The 20,687-nt window shown below is 48.6% G+C and overlaps 1 protein-coding gene and 3 pseudogenes across 1 annotated transcript; 2 read left to right on the top strand and 2 right to left on the bottom strand.

Annotated features, from left to right (window-relative positions):
- Window positions 1-392: 392 nt before the first annotated feature.
- Window positions 393-1,150, bottom strand: LOC134053428 (feather keratin Cos1-2-like). The gene is given in 2 exon segments (XM_062508452.1): window positions 393-722; window positions 1,037-1,150. Coding segments are annotated over 2 exon segments (444 nt in total).
- Window positions 1,151-5,362: 4,212 nt separating this feature from the next.
- On the top strand, window positions 5,363-6,119 carry LOC134053198 (feather keratin Cos1-1/Cos1-3/Cos2-1-like; annotated as a pseudogene).
- Window positions 6,120-10,407: 4,288 nt separating this feature from the next.
- On the bottom strand, window positions 10,408-11,185 carry LOC134053032 (feather keratin Cos1-2-like; annotated as a pseudogene).
- Window positions 11,186-15,378: 4,193 nt separating this feature from the next.
- Window positions 15,379-16,134, top strand: LOC134053240 (feather keratin Cos1-1/Cos1-3/Cos2-1-like; annotated as a pseudogene).
- Window positions 16,135-20,687: the final 4,553 nt, after the last annotated feature.

Below are 20,687 nucleotides of genomic sequence, written 5' to 3'. Positions count from 1 at the left end.
CTACAGGTGGTCTCACATTCTGTGCCTTCACCTTTTACCCCGACTACACCAGACTGCAAGAATTGCCATGGAAACAAGGACAACTTAGAGGCCAAGGCTTGGATGCACAACTTTAATGAATATAAGGTAGAAACAGAGGTGGCTCACAAAGAGCACCAGAAGCAGCCACTAAGATGCAGTGGAACCTCTGAAGGGTCTCCATCTGCCTGCCCTAAAGAGGGAAGGAGGGCAACACATCCCCCTAGGCTGGCCTGGGGACAGCAAAGGAAAGACAAACAAAGGTAAAAGGGAACAATGACTCAGACACTAAATACAATGTCTTAAGGCTCTAGCTCTGCTCAGAGCTAGGTGGTGAGGTTGTGGAGGTTCGTGCCTAAAGACTTCAGGCAGCTTTAACAGGGACGACATCTGTTGCCACCATAGCAGTTGGTGATGCAGGAGAGGTCAAAGCCCCCGGAGCTGATGGGCACTCCCCCACAGCTGAGGATGTTGCCAACAGCAGCAGAGGTGGAGGATCCCACGGCAGTGTTCTGTGGGAAGGTGCTGAGGATGGGGCCAGGCAGGGTCACCACCACAGGCGAGGGCTGGATGGCCACATGGGAGTCCTGGCACTGCCTGACACAGCACTCATTGCAGCTGTTGGCCAGCGGGCAGGGGCCGCAGGGCTGGCAGCAAGGGTTGCAGGGCTGGCAGCAGGACATGGCTCACGGTCACAGGTGCACCTGGCACAGAGCGCAGGGAGAAGCAGAAAGTGGGGACACATGAGGAGCAGCACTGCACCCAAACAGCCTGCAGCCAAGGCAGCTGCTGGCCCACATTGCCCTGCCCAGCTCAAAGCCCAGGAGCCACCCCAGCCACGTCTCAGCCTCTCTGTGTCTGCACAAGACCTTCTCTCCCATGCCCTGTCCCAGCACAAGCAGCTCCCAGCCCTGGGCTATGACAGCCCCTGTCAGCTGAGACCTACAGCCAGAAAGAGCTGATCTTGAATCAGCAGCAGTAGTAGGAGGAAGAGGAGGAAAAGAGGCCTCCCACTCACCTGATTCCTGAGGAGAAGGAGGTGAGAGAAGTGGATGAGAGCACAAGAACTTGGTGTGCCTTTTATAGCAGTCCTGCACTGCCCCAGGCCCTGAGGCTCCTCAGTCGAAGTCATAATTTTGTGTCCAGCTCATGTCAAATGTGCACCATCCCAGCTAATGGTAGGGGCTGTGTCCTGGTTTCCTGCATTGCTGCCTTTTCATTTCCTGGCTTCTGCCATGTGCTTTCCTATATGAACATCCTTTTCTGTAAGTGCTGGGATGAGAGGCTCAAGAATTTCTGAGGCAGAAGTCTCAGATCAAGGGCTGTTGGCATTACTTGTGGGCAGGTGATGTTCACTTGGGTCATTTCTGAGCATTTTGTTTTTATCCAAGTTGTTAGGAAATGGGCAACCCTTTTGTGCTACTTGCCTGCACACCCAAGGACTGACATGCGAGCGGACATGACAGAGCTTCTACCACTCTGCTCTTTCTTACCACCTGTTCTCTGTTTCTCCCCAGACCAGTCTAGTGGGGATATTTTGCCCTCTCTGCTTCTGCGTGGAAGGCAGATGGACACCCTGCAGGAGCTCCACTGCATCTTAGTGACTGCCTTGGTGGTCTCCTTTTCTTCCTTAGACTCATTAAAGTTGTTGTGCTCTCATGTCTTGGCCTCCAAATTCTCCTTTCTTGTGTAGCAGCTCTTCCAATCTGTTCATGCAAAGTTAAAAAAAAGCAGATGGTGGAAGTCCCTGCAGTGGATTTTGCCCTGTGCTCTTTCTCTTAGAGCTAATGAAGACATCCTTGACTACTGCACAGAGGTCACCAGTGAAACCACAAGGTCAAAGGACGGCAGCAGTGGGGATGGGCTCTAATCCATGTAATCCCTCAGATATCCATGGTCTCCTATATGCCGAAAAAGAACTCTTAAAGGCACTGCTGGGCTCAGAATAACCACTCAGGTACAAAGTGTCCCATTCTCCTGCTCTCAGTTCAGGGCAGACATGATCTTTCTCCATCTTACAGGCCCCTGTGCACATCTTGCTATACTTAGAAAGGAAGGTTTCACCTTCTTCTGCTGAGACCTAAGCACTTGAGTCTCAGTGGCCAACATTCAATTCATCTCCAGTTCTTCTTCACTCAGTGTGTGACCCTCATGGACAGCCCCTCCATGTGGATCCTTGTGCTGAAAAACTCTCAGTGCTCTTGGTAGATCCCATTTGATCACTGAAATACTGTGATAAGGTCCCTCTCCAAGACTCCTGTTCTCCAGGGAGAAAAGGCTACACTCCTTGTCTTTCCTCATTGCACAGGTTCTCCAACTGTTTGCTTTTCTTTGACACACACAGTGGGGTGGGAGCAGCTGCTGGATCAGGATCAGCAGAAGCCACATCAGGGGACTTGGACTAAGCAGTGGCTTTCCTGGGTGTGGGTGGGCCAGTCAGCAGAACCACCTGGGTGAACACGACCACATACCCAATGGAAACATGACCAGGGCTTGCAGGAAGCAATGGTTTTCCTGGTGACAAGGAAGGTCTTCATCAGCTTTGATGTAGCAGTGGAGGAGTGCCAGATCTTCACAAAGGAAACATGATGAGGAAGAGCAAATGCAGTAAGGTCTGTAGGTACTGATTGTTCCATGCAGGGACAATGAGAAGGCCATTCTTTACCAGGGTTAGAAGATACGTAGAGAAGACAAGGTTCATTGTATCTGTGGTAATTGCTAGTTACACTGACCTTTTGATTGTCTCATTCTAAATTGTCTAATTCAAATGCTCAAGACTCCTGATAGCTGTACCGTCACAGAGTCATGAAAATGCCTTCAAGGTCATCAAGTCCAGCCATAAACCTAACACTGCCCACTCTACCACTAACCCATGTTCCTATGTGCCATATCTACACTTCTTTGAAATTGCCTCCAGGAGCGGTGACTCAACCACCGCCCTCACCAGTGTGTTCCAATGCTTGATAATCCTTTCAGGGAAGAATTTTTCCCTAACAGCCAATCTAAACCTCCCCTAGTGCAACTTGAGGCCAATTCCTCCTGTCCTATCACTTGTTACTTGGAAGCAGAGTAACCCACCTTGCTACAGCCTACTTCCAGGCAGTGCTAGAGTGATAAACTTTCCCCTTGGCGTCCTTTTCTCCAGACAAAACAAATCCAGTTCTCTCTGTAAGCTAGATCACAGGTGGAGGTTTTATCACATGTCATTGGGAAGAGGAGAGAACAGCAGTTGATATCTGCTATGGTTTGTACCCAAGGGAGCTAAAGTTTTGGTGGGACACATAACTGAGCTGAGCATTCCTCCACAGGAATTAATTTATTCATGAAAACACGAAATTAATTTACCATATTGTCAAGTGAAGCTGTTGTTTTGTCTCCAGGGAAACAAGCCTGAATTGGGAATGGATGGAAATCTGTCCCTTCTCGGTTTGACAAATTCTTGAGGTGAGCCTGGCTCACCTTTACGGGCATCACTGAACATGCTCCATAGAGAGCATAGGGACCTTGGTGAACTTTGAGACTTAGGCCTGCGCAAAACTCATGAAGTCTAAGAAGCTCATGTGAATGGTTCTGCACTTGGGTTCAGGGCAGGACCAAAGAAAAATACAGTATGGATGGGGAGTGGATTGAGATCTGCCCTGCAGAGAAGGACCTTGGGTTTTGGTAGACATGAAGCTTGACATGACCAACAATGTGTCATGTGTTTGGGGAGCAGACCAAAAAAATGACCATATCCTGGGTTGCATAAAAAGAAATGTGGCCAACAGGCTGAGGGAAGCTATATTCCCCCTCTAGTTACCTCTCCTGAGACCCCACCTGGAGACCTGCTTCCAGCTCTGGGACCCTCAATAGAAAAGGCACGTAGGAAAGATATGGACCTGCTGGAAAGAATGAGAAGAGGCCTTTGAAGATGATGAGAGGAGTGGAACACCTTTGCTACAAAGAGTTGGGTTTGTTCATCACAGAAAAGAAAAGGCTCTGGAGAGAGAAAATCTTCCAGTACTTAAATAAAGTTAGTGGGACCTTTTATGGAAGGATGTAGCAGTAAGATAAAGGGGAATGGCTTTAAACTGAAAAAAAAAAAAAAGTTAAATTAAATATTAGGAAGACATTATTTATTGGGATGGTGGTAAGGCTCTGCAAGAGGTCCAGAGAAGCTGTGGATGCCCCTTCCCCAAAAGTGTTCAAGGGCATGTTGGACAGAGCTTGAATCAACCTGGTCTAGTGGAAGGTCTAGCTGGTTCTGGCTGAAGCCTCTCAGCAGAACCGCCTGGCAATGGTCTCAGCAAGGCCAGCAAAGGGAAGGGAGAAACTCTCAGCTATGTTGTGTTGATCCAACTGTCCTACATGTCTCAGCAGAGCAACACCTGAACATGGGTAAGGTCCAAGACCCATTTGCTGGGAGGTCTCAGCCCTGCCTCACTCCGCACCAAGCTGCTGGATTGTAGAAGTGCATCAGGCACTGGCCTGGACATGAGGACCCTGTGTACCTCCTGTGTCATCAGCAATATCACACCAGAAGCAATTGACTAGGGATTACATCCTGCAGGAGCAGACAGACATTCTTGTCATTTCTACCTAAACATAAAGCAAAATGGAGGGTGCAGGAGGCAGAGGTGGCATTTCAATTCTCAGGACACTTCTCTGCAAGGTTGAAGACAGCACTGTTGAGCTGTAAATTGTCTCCTTCCAGCAAGGGCAGCTGCAACACTGTGGGACTCAAGGACACAACAGGAGAGAGTGTCCCACAGTGATCTGCACATGCTTTCAGGATGAAGGTCTCACAAGCCCACACATGTGCTCTGCATGGAACCTTCACACTGACAGAGTAGACTCAAGTGCATCAGAGAAGGTCAGAGGACCTAAAGAGAGTGCACAGAGATGGGATGAAGTCAATGAGACAGCACAATTTTTCTCAGTACTCTTAGTACAACACTAGGGTCAAACCCTTCCAGCAGAAGCCCACCTGAGTATAAATCTGAATGTTGATCACAGAGTGATGAAGGAAGCAAAAGAAAAGATGTGCCATGTCACATGCAGACCTTGGGCCAGCGTACAAGAAAGAAGCACAAGAGCAGGGTTGATTTCTGGCCATCAGAGGAGTCCAGACGAATGACACAGGTGCAAATCACCTGCTTACATGGGATACTGATGGCCCTTGATCTAAATTTCTTTGTCCACTGATGTCTTTCTGCCTTGAAATCCTTTATGCTCTCATCCTGGCACTTTGAGAAATGACCCTTCATATAGGAAAGCACGTGGCAAAAGCCAGGAAATGAAAAAGCAGCAATGCAGGAAACCAGGACACAGCCCCTACCATTAACTGGGATAGTGCACATTTGACATGAGCTGGTCAGAAAATTATTACTGTCACAAAGGTGCTACTGGGCCTGAGGCAGTGCAGGACTGCCATAAAAGGCATCCCAAGTCCCTGTGCTCTCATCCTCTTCTCTCACCTCCTTCTCAAGAATCAGGTGAGTGGGAAACCTCTTCTCCCGCTGATGATTCAAGACCAGCTCTTTCCTGGCTGTAGGTCTCAGCTGACAGGGGCTGTCATAGCCCAGGGCTGGGAGCTGCTTGTGCTGGGACAGGGCAGGGGAGAGAAGGTCTTGTGCAGACACAGAGAGGCTGGGACATGGCTGGGGTGGCTCCTGGGCTTTGAGCTGGGCAGGGCAATGTGGGCCAGCAGCTGCCTTGGCTGCAGGCTGTTTGGGTGCAGTGCTGCTTCTCATGTGTCCTCACTTTCTGCTTCTCCCTCTGCTCTGTGCCAGGTGCACCTGTGACCGTGAGCCATGTCCAGCTGCAAGCCCTGCAACCCTTGCTGCCAGCCCTGCGGCCCCTGCCCGCTGGCCAACAGCTGCAATGAGTGCTGTGTCAGGCAGTGCCAGGACTCCCACGTGGTCATTGAGCCGCCTGCTGTGCTGGTGACCCTGCCTGGCCCCATCCTCAGCACCTTCCCACAGAACACTGCCGTGGGATCCTCCACCTCTGCTGCTGTTGGCAACATCCTCAGCTGTGGGGGAGTGCCCATCAGCTCTGGGGGCTTTGATCTCTCCTGCATCACCAACTGCTATGGTGGCAACAGATGTCGTCCCTGCTAAATCTGCTGGCAACATCCTTGGGCAAGAACCTGCACGGTCTCAGAACATGGTTCTGGTCAGAACATGATTCTGGGCAGGAGACAGAGCTTCTGGACATTCTATTTACAGCTCTAGGATGATGTTTCTTTCTCCTACTATTCCATCTTCTTTCTCTGCTGTCCATGTGTCCCCAGGTCAGCCCAGGGGGATCTGCTGCCCTCCCTTTCTCTTTAGGGCTGGCGGTTGGACACCTTTCAGGAGCTCCACTGCAACTTAGTGACTGCTCCTGGTACTCTCTGTGAGCCATGCCATTTTCTTTGCACTCAATAAAATACTTTTGCATCCATGCCTTGGCCTCTGAGTCATCCTTAATTTTATGGCAAGCCTTCCATATTGCCTAATGAAAATGGTGGAGGAAGAAGAGGGTTCAACTCCCTTGAAGCTGACAAGGTCATCCCTGGCTATTCAACAGCCAAAAATCATCAGCAAGATCATGTCTCCAAAATTTGGCAACAGTTGTGAAGGGGTCTGGGGACAGCCTACAACCTCACCTCTTCCTTCTCCTCCCCTCCATTGCCTGGTTTACAGTCCATGGCCTGCACACAGCAGCACAGGTAGATGAGATATACTCCTTCAGCACAGGCAGGACTCAGCTGGTATCCAGACATACAGGGCTGAGGTAATTCACAAGTTTGCTATCAGCCGTACTTGGGTTAATGCAGTGGTAAATGACTTCCAGCTGCATTTGTGCAAATGTCTTATGGCTTTATTACAAATTTGCAACATTTCTTGTATATATGAATATATGTAATATGTCCATTGAGTTCTTCTTGGATGAGGCCTTTGATCAAACCAATGCCCACTGCTGCTGGATCAACCTTTGGTTGACAGCCCATGCTCACTTTGTCACCTCATTCCTGTGTTTGCATCATACAGTGTTGTGCTTGTTTCCAGGAGAGAGAACAAGGATGTTTGTTGCAAAGATGAGCTGCCTACCTCTGTATGGCCCCTTCTCCAGCCACAGCCTGTTTTTTCTCGCATTGCCTTCTTACCAACAGTTCTTGGTTGGCTCCATGTCTATCTGGTTATTGGTGTTTGAGACACCTTATCATCTGGGCTTCTGCACCACCTGTGGCTCAAACATCAATATGGACTTGGACTGAAAAATGAGAATTAGAGAAAGAGCGAGAGAGAAAGGGGAAAAGCTATATAAGCTATCTCTGAATTTAGGGGTTAATGTCTCTATAATCCCCACATTTTAATATACAATCTGATTATGAATATAAAAGACAAAAAGGTTAACATCAGGACAGTCACAGGGTGAAACATTTTATTAAGGACTTCAGTTGCTCTTGGTGACCATCCAAATAAAATGTCCCAGTAATGATATTCCTTGTCTTTCTTTGGTTGCTCCATCAGTCAGTAGATTTTTCTACATCAGGATGCATGGCAATCAAAAATTTCTGTCTGTTTTTCCAAGCTTCCTTAAGTAGTATTTTTCACATTGAAGTGCGATTCATTCAGTAGGAATAGGCTGCTGGTCTTAAGTCAGTGCGTAGTTAAATAATAACAGCTGGTGAGATACAAGACAAACTGAATAACCAAAATCACATCCTATAATATCAACCAAGATACAACCACAAATATTAGGCTACTTGTACGTACAATAATGTTGTCTACAAATACAAAATCACAAGCAGTTCTCACACAAGCACATCCATTGCATCAGGCCCATACTCTATGCTCTAGGGGCTGGAGTACATCTCCATTGGGATTTAATCCTGACACAATGATTTGGTATATGGTATATACCGAGGCACCATGTACCGTTAAAACAAAAACTGCAGTTTACAATTAGGGGGATCATAAAGGAAAATTAATCGTTGTTACTATTATCTAGCTGCTAGAAGTAGAATTCCCTTTCGTATTATCGCCGGTTACCTTTTGAATGCCATCTTCCTTCGTAATTGCTGCTGCAGTAAATTGTACCCACAAGAGAGAAGTGTGTGTAGTCCAGAATGCATATGTTTACCATACTGATTAGCATGAACAAAAGAAGCAAGGCTTTCAACCTTGTAGGTTGAGCTTGTTGATGTGTGAACCAAATTTGGTTCCTGCTGGCAATGACTGCTCCTACAAAAATGATAAGCAGTTCTTTGATAAGTAAGTCAATCTTCAGTGGGATGTGCTGGCACAATTCCCAGTAATGTTCCTGGAAAGATAAAACACTACAAGTCTCAGCAGAGTTGGCCTAGGCAGGTTACCACTTGGTTGCTCAAGGTGTATAACAGCTTGGAATAATGACAAAAGTGCCTTTTCTTACTCAGAAGATCTGTGTCCTGCCTCTTTACATGCAGTTAGTCAAGTAATTAAGATGTCTTTGGTCCATCAGGACCAGTTTAGCCTCAGGTGTGTAATCTCAACTTCTAGCTCATGAACTGCTTGCCACACTACTGTTGCTGCTTTACCTGCTTTCTCAGAGGAGGTAGTGGTGTCTCCTGCAATTAGAATATTACATAATTTCATATCCAGAGAAAATGAGACTGTCTGTAAATGTTTGGCAAGCACAGACTGTACAATTGTGGGGAAATGTTTATCCCGATATGAGAGTCTGATAAAGGTGTATTGTCCACCCTTCCAGGCAAGTGCATATTGAGCCTTGTTGTGTTCCTGGCATGGAATCATAAAAAACCCATTTATTTTACATGCATTTTACATGCGATACGAGAGTGGGAGGCTCTCTAAATTTGAGTTACCCGTTCAGCAGAATTTAGCACAGCAGGGGAGAAGTTTTGGTCATGTCTTTTCCTTAACTTAATGAACTGTGACCTTTTCTACACCGGATCTCACTGGGAGGAACCCTCACCCTCTGCTTGGGTGCCTCAGGGGAAGCCTGGGACCCTGATGTGCTGCTCCCTCTCTCTGGAGGGAGCATCTCCTGGCTGCTTGCAGGAGCCTGGCTGCCTCTGCCATCCCCAAGACATCACATGGGAGATGTGAGAGCCAGGGGAAACCCAAAACAAGCCCCTCTCACTGCCTTCTTTCACCTTTTGGAGCCACCCAGCCCGACTGTTTTCTGCCTCTGCTTTGGTGTTTTTTGCTACATTTTAATTCAACACCCACATCTGCCTGGACACCTGCTGCTCCTGCCATGGCTTTGGGGTTTTTGCTATGATTCGTTTGCCTCCCTGAACCTGTTCACCTCTGCGGTTCCAGCTCGCCACTCCGAGGTTCCTGCTACAGCACATTCCGCCACTCGGCGCGGCTCTGAGACCGGCTGCTCCCCGTGAGTTTCGCAAAGGAGCCGCCTCCCTCAGCTCCACCGCCGGAGCCGCCATTACCGCGTGAGGGAGACACGGCCGAGCTCGCTCCACAGCGCCCCCTGCAGGCGCGGGGGAATCATCGCACCCGCCCTGCCCGGCCGGGAGCCAGCAGCGCCCCTGCTGGCTGTGCCCGGAACTGCACCCGAGGGGAAAGTGCCTGCAGCCGAGAGCAGGCTGGGACTGGGGTCTGCTTCTGATGGAGCTGCTGCCGGTGGTGCTGTTTGTTTGCTATACATACATTTATTAGTAAAGGATTGTTATTCCTTCTCCTATATCTTTGCGTGAAAGCCCTGTAATATCAAAGATATCATAAATTGGAGGGAAGGGGGTAATATTTTCCATTTCATGAAGGCTCCCGCATTCCTTGGCAGACATCTGGCTTTTAAAAAAACATGCTGCACATGGGGCCTAGACTGGGTAATGCAGGGGAGGAGAAGGAAGAGATGAGGCTGTGGGATGTTCCTGCACATTGCTGTTTCATTTCCTCATTTCTGCCACCTTTTGGAACCATCTTTTCCCTGTTTGCCATTGGCTGTGGAGTAGCCAGGCATGTTCTTCAACAGAACCAAAGGAAAAGGCAGAAGATTAAATCCACTACAGGTGGTCTCACATTCTGTGCCTTCACCTTTTACCCCGACTACACCAGACTGCAAGAATTGCCATGGAAACAAGGACAACTTAGAGGCCAAGGCTTGGATGCACAACTTTAATGAATATAAGGTAGAAACAGAGGTGGCTCACAAAGAGCACCAGAAGCAGCCACTAAGATGCAGTGGAACCTCTGAAGGGTCTCCATCTGCCTGCCCTAAAGAGGGAAGGAGGGCAACACATCCCCCTAGGCTGGCCTGGGGACAGCAAAGGAAAGACAAACAAAGGTAAAAGGGAACAATGACTCAGACACTAAATACAATGTCTTAAGGCTCTAGCTCTGCTCAGAGCTAGGTGGTGAGGTTGTGGAGGTTCGTGCCTAAAGACTTCAGGCAGCTTTAACAGGGACGACATCTGTTGCCACCATAGCAGTTGGTGATGCAGGAGAGGTCAAAGCCCCCGGAGCTGATGGGCACTCCCCCACAGCTGAGGATGTTGCCAACAGCAGCAGAGGTGGAGGATCCCACGGCAGTGTTCTGTGGGAAGGTGCTGAGGATGGGGCCAGGCAGGGTCACCACCACAGGCGAGGGCTGGATGGCCACATGGGAGTCCTGGCACTGCCTGACACAGCACTCATTGCAGCTGTTGGCCAGCGGGCAGGGGCCGCAGGGCTGGCAGCAAGGGTTGCAGGGCTGGCAGCAGGACATGGCTCACGGTCACAGGTGCACCTGGCACAGAGCGCAGGGAGAAGCAGAAAGTGGGGACACATGAGGAGCAGCACTGCACCCAAACAGCCTGCAGCCAAGGCAGCTGCTGGCCCACATTGCCCTGCCCAGCTCAAAGCCCAGGAGCCACCCCAGCCACGTCTCAGCCTCTCTGTGTCTGCACAAGACCTTCTCTCCCATGCCCTGTCCCAGCACAAGCAGCTCCCAGCCCTGGGCTATGACAGCCCCTGTCAGCTGAGACCTACAGCCAGGAAAGAGCTGATCTTGAATCAGCAGCAGTAGTAGGAGGAAGAGGAGGAAAAGAGGCCTCCCACTCACCTGATTCCTGAGGAGAAGGAGGTGAGAGAAGTGGATGAGAGCACAAGAACTTGGTGTGCCTTTTATAGCAGTCCTGCACTGCCCCAGGCCCTGAGGCTCCTCAGTGGAAGTCATAATTTTGTGTCCAGCTCATGTCAAATGTGCACTATCCCAGCTAATGGTAGGGGCTGTGTCCTGGTTTCCTGCATTGCTGCCTTTTCATTTCCTGGCTTCTGCCATGTGCTTTCCTATATGAACATCCTTTTCTGTAAGTGCTGGGATGAGAGGCTCAAGAATTTCTGAGGCAGAAGTCTCAGATCAAGGGCTGTTGGCATTACTTGTGGGCAGGTGATGTTCACTTGGGTCATTTCTGAGCATTTTGTTTTTATCCAAGTTGTTAGGAAATGGGCAACCCTTTTGTGCTACTTGCCTGCACACCCAAGGACTGACATGCGAGCGGACATGACAGAGCTTCTACCACTCTGCTCTTTCTTACCACCTGTTCTCTGTTTCTCCCCAGACCAGTCTAGTGGGGATATTTTGCCCTCTCTGCTTCTGCGTGGAAGGCAGATGGACACCCTGCAGGAGCTCCACTGCATCTTAGTGACTGCCTTGGTGGTCTCCTTTTCTTCCTTAGACTCATTAAAGTTGTTGTGCTCTCATGTCTTGGCCTCCAAATTCTCCTTTCTTGTGTAGCAGCTCTTCCAATCTGTTCATGCACAAAGTTAAAAAAAAGCAGATGGTGGAAGTCCCTGCAGTGGATTTTGCCCTGTGCTCTTTCTCTTAGAGCTAATGAAGACATCCTTGACTACTGCACAGAGGTCACCAGTGAAACCACAAGGTCAAAGGACGGCAGCAGTGGGGATGGGCTCTAATCCATGTAATCCCTCAGATATCCATGGTCTCCTATATGCCGAAAAAGAACTCTTAAAGGCACTGCTGGGCTCAGAATAACCACTCAGGTACAAAGTGTCCCATTCTCCTGCTCTCAGTTCAGGGCAGACATGATCTTTCTCCATCTTACAGGCCCCTGTGCACATCTTGCTATACTTAGAAAGGAAGGTTTCACCTTCTTCTGCTGAGACCTAAGCACTTGAGTCTCAGTGGCCAACATTCAATTCATCTCCAGTTCTTCTTCACTCAGTGTGTGACCCTCATGGACAGCCCCTCCATGTGGATCCTTGTGCTGAAAAACTCTCAGTGCTCTTGGTAGATCCCATTTGATCACTGAAATACTGTGATAAGGTCCCTCTCCAAGACTCCTGTTCTCCAGGGAGAAAAGGCTACACTCCTTGTCTTTCCTCATTGCACAGGTTCTCCAACTGTTTGCTTTTCTTTGACACACACAGTGGGGTGGGAGCAGCTGCTGGATCAGGATCAGCAGAAGCCACATCAGGGGACTTGGACTAAGCAGTGGCTTTCCTGGGTGTGGGTGGGCCAGTCAGCAGAACCACCTGGGTGAACACGACCACATACCCAATGGAAACATGACCAGGGCTTGCAGGAAGCAATGGTTTTCCTGGTGACAAGGAAGGTCTTCATCAGCTTTGATGTAGCAGTGGAGGAGTGCCAGATCTTCACAAAGGAAACATGATGAGGAAGAGCAAATGCAGTAAGGTCTGTAGGTACTGATTGTTCCATGCAGGGACAATGAGAAGGCCATTCTTTACCAGGGTTAGAAGATACGTAGAGAAGACAAGGTTCATTGTATCTGTGGTAATTGCTAGTTACACTGACCTTTTGATTGTCTCATTCTAAATTGTCTAATTCAAATGCTCAAGACTCCTGATAGCTGTACCGTCACAGAGTCATGAAAATGCCTTCAAGGTCATCAAGTCCAGCCATAAACCTAACACTGCCCACTCTACCACTAACCCATGTTCCTATGTGCCATATCTACACTTCTTTGAAATTGCCTCCAGGAGCGGTGACTCAACCACCGCCCTCACCAGTGTGTTCCAATGCTTGATAATCCTTTCAGGGAAGAATTTTTCCCTAACAGCCAATCTAAACCTCCCCTAGTGCAACTTGAGGCCAATTCCTCCTGTCCTATCACTTGTTACTTGGAAGCAGAGTAACCCACCTTGCTACAGCCTACTTCCAGGCAGTGCTAGAGTGATAAACTTTCCCCTTGGCGTCCTTTTCTCCAGACAAAACAAATCCAGTTCTCTCTGTAAGCTAGATCACAGGTGGAGGTTTTATCACATGTCATTGGGAAGAGGAGAGAACAGCAGTTGATATCTGCTATGGTTTGTACCCAAGGGAGCTAAAGTTTTGGTGGGACACATAACTGAGCTGAGCATTCCTCCACAGGAATTAATTTATTCATGAAAACACGAAATTAATTTACCATATTGTCAAGTGAAGCTGTTGATTTGTCTCCAGGGAAACAAGCCTGAATTGGGAATGGATGGAAATCTGTCCCTTCTCAGTTTGACAAATTCTTGAGGTGAGCCTGGCTCACCTTTACGGGCATCACTGAACATGCTCCATAGAGAGCATAGGGACCTTGGTGAACTTTGAGACTTAGGCCTGCGCAAAACTCATGAAGTCTAAGAAGCTCATGTGAATGGTTCTGCACTTGGGTTCAGGGCAGGACCAAAGAAAAATACAGTATGGATGGGGAGTGGATTGAGATCTGCCCTGCAGAGAAGGACCTTGGGTTTTGGTAGACATGAAGCTTGACATGACCAACAATGTGTCATGTGTTTGGGGAGCAGACCAAAAAAATGACCATATCCTGGGTTGCATAAAAAGAAATGTGGCCAACAGGCTGAGGGAAGCTATATTCCCCCTCTAGTTACCTCTCCTGAGACCCCACCTGGAGACCTGCTTCCAGCTCTGGGACCCTCAATAGAAAAGGCACGTAGGAAAGATATGGACCTGCTGGAAAGAATGAGAAGAGGCCTTTGAAGATGATGAGAGGAGTGGAACACCTTTGCTACAAAGAGTTGGGTTTGTTCATCACAGAAAAGAAAAGGCTCTGGAGAGAGAGAATCTTCCAGTACTTAAATAAAGTTAGTGGGACCTTTTATGGAAGGATGTAGCAGTAAGATAAAGGGGAATGGCTTTAAACTGAAAAAAAAAAAAGTTAAATTAAATATTAGGAAGACATTATTTATTGGGATGGTGGTAAGGCTCTGCAAGAGGTCCAGAGAAGCTGTGGATGCCCCTTCCCCAAAAGTGTTCAAGGGCATGTTGGACAGAGCTTGAATCAACCTGGTCTAGTGGAAGGTCTAGCTGGTTCTGGCTGAAGCCTCTCAGCAGAACCGCCTGGCAATGGTCTCAGCAAGGCCAGCAAAGGGAAGGGAGAAACTCTCAGCTATGTTGTGTTGATCCAACTGTCCTACATGTCTCAGCAGAGCAACACCTGAACATGGGTAAGGTCCAAGACCCATTTGCTGGGAGGTCTCAGCCCTGCCTCACTCCGCACCAAGCTGCTGGATTGTAGAAGTGCATCAGGCACTGGCCTGGACATGAGGACCCTGTGTACCTCCTGTGTCATCAGCAATATCACACCAGAAGCAATTGACTAGGGATTACAGCCTGCAGGAGCAGACAGACATTCTTGTCATTTCTACCTAAACATAAAGCAAAATGGAGGGTGCAGGAGGCAGAGGTGGCATTTCAATTCTCAGGACACTTCTCTGCAAGGTTGAAGACAGCACTGTTGAGCTGTAAATTGTCTCCTTCCAGCAAGGGCAGCTGCAACACTGTGGGACTCAAGGACACAACAGGAGAGAGTGTCCCACAGTGATCTGCACATGCTTTCAGGATGAAGGTCTCACAAGCCCACACATGTGCTCTGCATGGAACCTTCACACTGACAGAGTAGACTCAAGTGCATCAGAGAAGGTCAGAGGACCTAAAGAGAGTGCACAGAGATGGGATGAAGTCAATGAGACAGCACAATTTTTCTCAGTACTCTTAGTACAACACTAGGGTCAAACCCTTCCAGCAGAAGCCCACCTGAGTATAAATCTGAATGTTGATCACAGAGTGATGAAGGAAGCAAAAGAAAAGATGTGCCATGTCACATGCAGACCTTGGGCCAGCGTACAAGAAAGAAGCACAAGAGCAGGGTTGATTTCTGGCCATCAGAGGAGTCCAGACGAATGACACAGGTGCAAATCACCTGCTTACATGGGATACTGATGGCCCTTGATCTAAATTTCTTTGTCCACTGATGTCTTTCTGCCTTGAAATCCTTTATGCTCTCATCCTGGCACTTTGAGAAATGACCCTTCATATAGGAAAGCACGTGGCAAAAGCCAGGAAATGAAAAAGCAGCAATGCAGGAAACCAGGACACAGCCCCTACCATTAACTGGGATAGTGCACATTTGACATGAGCTGGTCAGAAAATTATTACTGTCACAAAGGTGCTACTGGGCCTGAGGCAGTGCAGGACTGCCATAAAAGGCATCCCAAGTCCCTGTGCTCTCATCCTCTTCTCTCACCTCCTTCTCAAGAATCAGGTGAGTGGGAAACCTCTTCTCCCGCTGATGATTCAAGATCAGCTCTTTCTGGCTGTAGGTCTCAGCTGACAGGGGCTGTCATAGCCCAGGGCTGGGAGCTGCTTGTGCTGGGACAGGGCAGGGGAGAGAAGATCTTGTGCAGACACAGTGAGGCTGGGACATGGCTGGGGTGGCTCCTGGGCTTTGAGCTGGGCAGGGCAATGTGGGCCAGCAGCTGCCTTGGCTGCAGGCTGTTTGGGTGCAGTGCTGCTCCTCATGTGTCCCCACTTTCTGCTTCTCCCTGTGCTCTGTGCCAGGTGCACCTGTGACCGTGAGCCATGTCCAGCTGCAAGCCCTGCAACCCTTGCTGCCAGCCCTGCGGCCCCTGCCCGCTGGCCAACAGCTGCAATGAGTGCTGTGTCAGGCAGTGCCAGGACTCCCACGTGGTCATTGAGCCGCCTGCTGTGCTGGTGACCCTGCCTGGCCCCATCCTCAGCTCCTTCCCACAGAACACTGCCGTGGGATCCTCCACCTCTGCTGCTGTTGGCAACATCCTCAGCTGTGGGGGAGTGCCCATCAGCTCTGGGGGCTTTGATCTCTCCTGCATCACCAACTGCTATGGTGGCAACAGATGTCGTCCCTGCTAAATCTGCTGGCAACATCCTTGGGCAAGAACCTGCACGGTCTCAGAACATGGTTCTGGTCAGAACATGATTCTGGGCAGGAGACAGAGCTTCTGGACATTCTATTTACAGCTCTAGGATGATGTTTCTTTCTCCTACTATTCCATCTTCTTTCTCTGCTGTCCATGTGTCCCCAGGTCAGCCCAGGGGGATCTGCTGCCCTCCCTTTCTCTTTAGGGCTGGCGGTTGGACACCTTTCAGGAGCTCCACTGCAACTTAGTGACTGCTCCTGGTACTCTCTGTGAGCCATGCCATTTTCTTTGCACTCAATAAAATACTTTTGCATCCATGCCTTGGCCTCTGAGTCATCCTTAATTTTATGGCAAGCCTTCCATATTGCCTAATGAAAATGGTGGAGGAAGAAGAGGGTTCAACTCCCTTGAAGCTGACAAGGTCATCCCTGGCTATTCAACAGCCAAAAATCATCAGCAAGATCATGTCTCCAAAATTTGGCAACAGTTGTGAAGGGGTCTGGGGACAGCCTACAACCTCACCTCTTCCTTCTCCTCCCCTCCATTGCCTGGTTTACAGTCCATGGCCTGCACACAGCAGCACAGGTAGATGAGATATACTCCTTCAGCACAGGCAGGACTCAGCTGGTATCCAGACATACAGGGCTGAGGTAATTCACAAGTTTGCTATCAGCCGTACTTGGGTTAATGCAGTGGTAAATGACTTCCAGCTGCATTTGTGCAAATGTCTTATGGCTTTATTACAAATTTGCAACATTTCTTGTATATATGAATATATGTAATATGTCCATTGAGTTCTTCTTGGATGAGGCCTTTGATCAAACCAATGCCCACTGCTGCTGGATCAACCTTTGGTTGACAGCCCATGCTCACTTTGTCACCTCATTCCTGTGTTTGCATCATACAGTGTTGTGCTTGTTTCCAGGAGAGAGAACAAGGATGTTTGTTGCAAAGATGAGCTGCCTACCTCTGTATGGCCCCTTCTCCAGCCACAGCCTGTTTTTTCTCACATTGCCTTCTTACCAACAGTTCTTGGTTGGCTCCATGTCTATCTGGTTATTGGTGTTTGAGACACCTTATCATCTGGGCTTCTGCACCACCTGTGGCTCAAACATCAATATGGACTTGGACTGAAAAATGAGAATTAGAGAAAGAGCGAGAGAGAAAGGGGAAAAGCTATATAAGCTATCTCTGAATTTAGGGGTTAATGTCTCTATAATCCCCACATTTTAATATACAATCTGATTATGAATATAAAAGACAAAAAGGTTAACATCAGGACAGTCACAGGGTGAAACATTTTATTAAGGACTTCAGTTGCTCTTGGTGACCATCCAAATAAAATGTCCCAGTAATGATATTCCTTGTCTTTCTTTGGTTGCTCCATCAGTCAGTAGATTTTTCTACATCAGGATGCATGGCAATCAAAAATTTCTGTCTGTTTTTCCAAGCTTCCTTAAGTAGTATTTTTCACATTGAAGTGCGATTCATTCAGTAGGAATAGGCTGCTGGTCTTAAGTCAGTGCGTAGTTAAATAATAACAGCTGGTGAGATACAAGACAAACTGAATAACCAAAATCACATCCTATAATATCAACCAAGATACAACCACAAATATTAGGCTACTTGTACGTACAATAATGTTGTCTACAAATACAAAATCACAAGCAGTTCTCACACAAGCACATCCATTGCATCAGGCCCATACTCTATGCTCTAGGGGCTGGAGTACATCTCCATTGGGATTTAATCCTGACACAATGATTTGGTATATGGTATATACCGAGGCACCATGTACCGTTAAAACAAAAACTGCAGTTTACAATTAGGGGGATCATAAAGGAAAATTAATCGTTGTTACTATTATCTAGCTGCTAGAAGTAGAATTCCCTTTCGTATTATCGCCGGTTACCTTTTGAATGCCATCTTCCTTCGTAATTGCTGCTGCAGTAAATTGTACCCACAAGAGAGAAGTGTGTGTAGTCCAGAATGCATATGTTTACCATACTGATTAGCATGAACAAAAGAAGCAAGGCTTTCAACCTTGTAGGTTGAGCTTGTTGATGTGTGAACCAAATTTGGTTCCTGCTGGCAATGACTGCTCCTACAAAAATGATAAGCAGTTCTTTGATAAGTAAGTCAATCTTCAGTGGGATGTGCTGGCACAATTCCCAGTAATGTTCCTGGAAAGATAAAACACTACAAGTCTCAGCAGAGTTGGCCTAGGCAGGTTACCACTTGGTTGCTCAAGGTGTATAACAGCTTGGAATAATGACAAAAGTGCCTTTTCTTACTCAGAAGATCTGTGTCCTGCCTCTTTACATGCAGTTAGTCAAGTAATTAAGATGTCTTTGGTCCATCAGGACCAGTTTAGCCTCAGGTGTGTAATCTCAACTTCTAGCTCATGAACTGCTTGCCACACTACTGTTGCTGCTTTACCTGCTTTCTCAGAGGAGGTAGTGGTGTCTCCTGCAATTAGAATATTACATAATTTCATATCCAGAGAAAATGAGACTGTCTGTAAATGTTTGGCAAGCACAGACTGTACAATTGTGGGGAAATGTTTATCCCGATATGAGAGTCTGATAAAGGTGTATTGTCCACCCTTCCAGGCAAGTGCATATTGAGCCTTGTTGTGTTCCTGGCATGGAATCATAAAAAACCCATTTATTTTACATGCATTTTACATGCGATACGAGAGTGGGAGGCTCTCTAAATTTGAGTTACCCGTTCAGCAGAATTTAGCACAGCAGGGGAGAAGTTTTGGTCATGTCTTTTCCTTAACTTAATGAACTGTGACCTTTTCTACACCGGATCTCACTGGGAGGAACCCTCACCCTCTGCTTGGGTGCCTCAGGGGAAGCCTGGGACCCTGATGTGCTGCTCCCTCTCTCTGGAGGGAGCATCTCCTGGCTGCTTGCAGGAGCCTGGCTGCCTCTGCCATCCCCAAGACATCACATGGGAGATGTGAGAGCCAGGGGAAACCCAAAACAAGCCCCTCTCACTGCCTTCTTTCACCTTTTGGAGCCACCCAGCCCGACTGTTTTCTGCCTCTGCTTTGGTGTTTTTTGCTACATTTTAATTCAACACCCACATCTGCCTGGACACCTGCTGCTCCTGCCATGGCTTTGGGGTTTTTGCTATGATTCGTTTGCCTCCCTGAACCTGTTCACCTCTGCGGTTCCAGCTCGCCACTCCGAGGTTCCTGCTACAGCACATTCCGCCACTCGGCGCGGCTCTGAGACCGGCTGCTCCCCGTGAGTTTCGCAAAGGAGCCGCCTCCCTCAGCTCCACCGCCGGAGCCGCCATTACCGCGTGAGGGAGACACGGCCGAGCTCGCTCTACAGCGCCCCCTGCAGGCGCGGGAATCATCGCACCCGCCCTGCCCGGCCGGGAGCCAGCAGCGCCCCTGCTGGCTGTGCCCGGAACTGCACCCGAGGGGAAAGTGCCTGCAGCCGAGAGCAGGGCTGGGACTGGGGGTCTGCTTCTGATGGAGCTGCTGCCGGTGGTGCTGTTTGTTGCTATACATACATTTATTAGTTAAAGGATTGTTATTCCTTCTCCTATATCTTTGCGTGAAAGCCCTGTAATATCAAAGATATCATAAATTGGAGGGAAGGGGGTAATATTTTCCATTTCATGAAGGCTCCCGCATTCCTTGGCAGACATCTGGCTTTTAAAAAAACATGCTGCACATGGGGCCTAGACTGGGTAATGCAGGGGAGGAGAAGGAAGAGATGAGGCTGTGGGATGTTCCTGCACATTGCTGTTTCATTTCCTCATTTCTGCCACCTTTTGGAACCATCTTTTCCCTGTTTGCCATTGGCTGTGGAGTAGCCAGCATGTTCTTCAACAGAACCAAAGGAAAAGGCAGAAGATTAAATCCACTACAGGTGGTCTCACATTCCTGTGCCTTCACCTTTTACCCCGACTACACCAGACTGCAAGAATTGCCATGGAAACAAGGACAACTTAGAGGCCAAGGCTTGGATGCACAATTTTAATGAATATAAGGTAGAAACAGAGGTGGCTCACAAAAGAGCACCAGAAGCAGCCACTAAGATGCAGTGGAACCTCTGAAGGGTCTCCATCTGCCTGCCCTAAAGAGGGAAGGAGGGCAACACATCCCCCTAGGCTGGCCTGGGGACAGCAAAGGAAAGACAAACAAAGGTAAAAGGGAACAATGACTCAGACACTAAATACAATGTCTTAAGGCTCTAGCTCTGCTCAGAGCTAGGTGGTGAGGTTGTGGAGGTTTCGTGCCTAAAGACTTCAGGCAGCTTTAACAGGGACGACATCTGTTGCCACCATAGCAGTTGGTGATGCAGGAGAGGTCAAAGCCCCCGGAGCTGATGGGCACTCCCCCACAGCTGAGGATGTTGCCAACAGCAGCAGAGGTGGAGGATCCCACGGCAGTGTTCTGTGGGAAGGTGCTGAGGATGGGGCAGGCAGGGTCACCACCACAGGCGAGGGCTGGATGGCCACATGGGAGTCCTGGCACTGCCTGACACAGCACTCATTGCAGCTGTTGGCCAGCGGGCAGGG

The sequence above is a fragment of the Cinclus cinclus genome, chromosome 24, assembly GCF_963662255.1.
Source record: "Cinclus cinclus chromosome 24, bCinCin1.1, whole genome shotgun sequence".
Taxonomy (NCBI): domain Eukaryota; kingdom Metazoa; phylum Chordata; class Aves; order Passeriformes; family Cinclidae; genus Cinclus; species Cinclus cinclus.
Note: the sequence above shows the minus strand (reverse complement) of the source record. Positions and strands in the feature narration are given on the sequence as shown.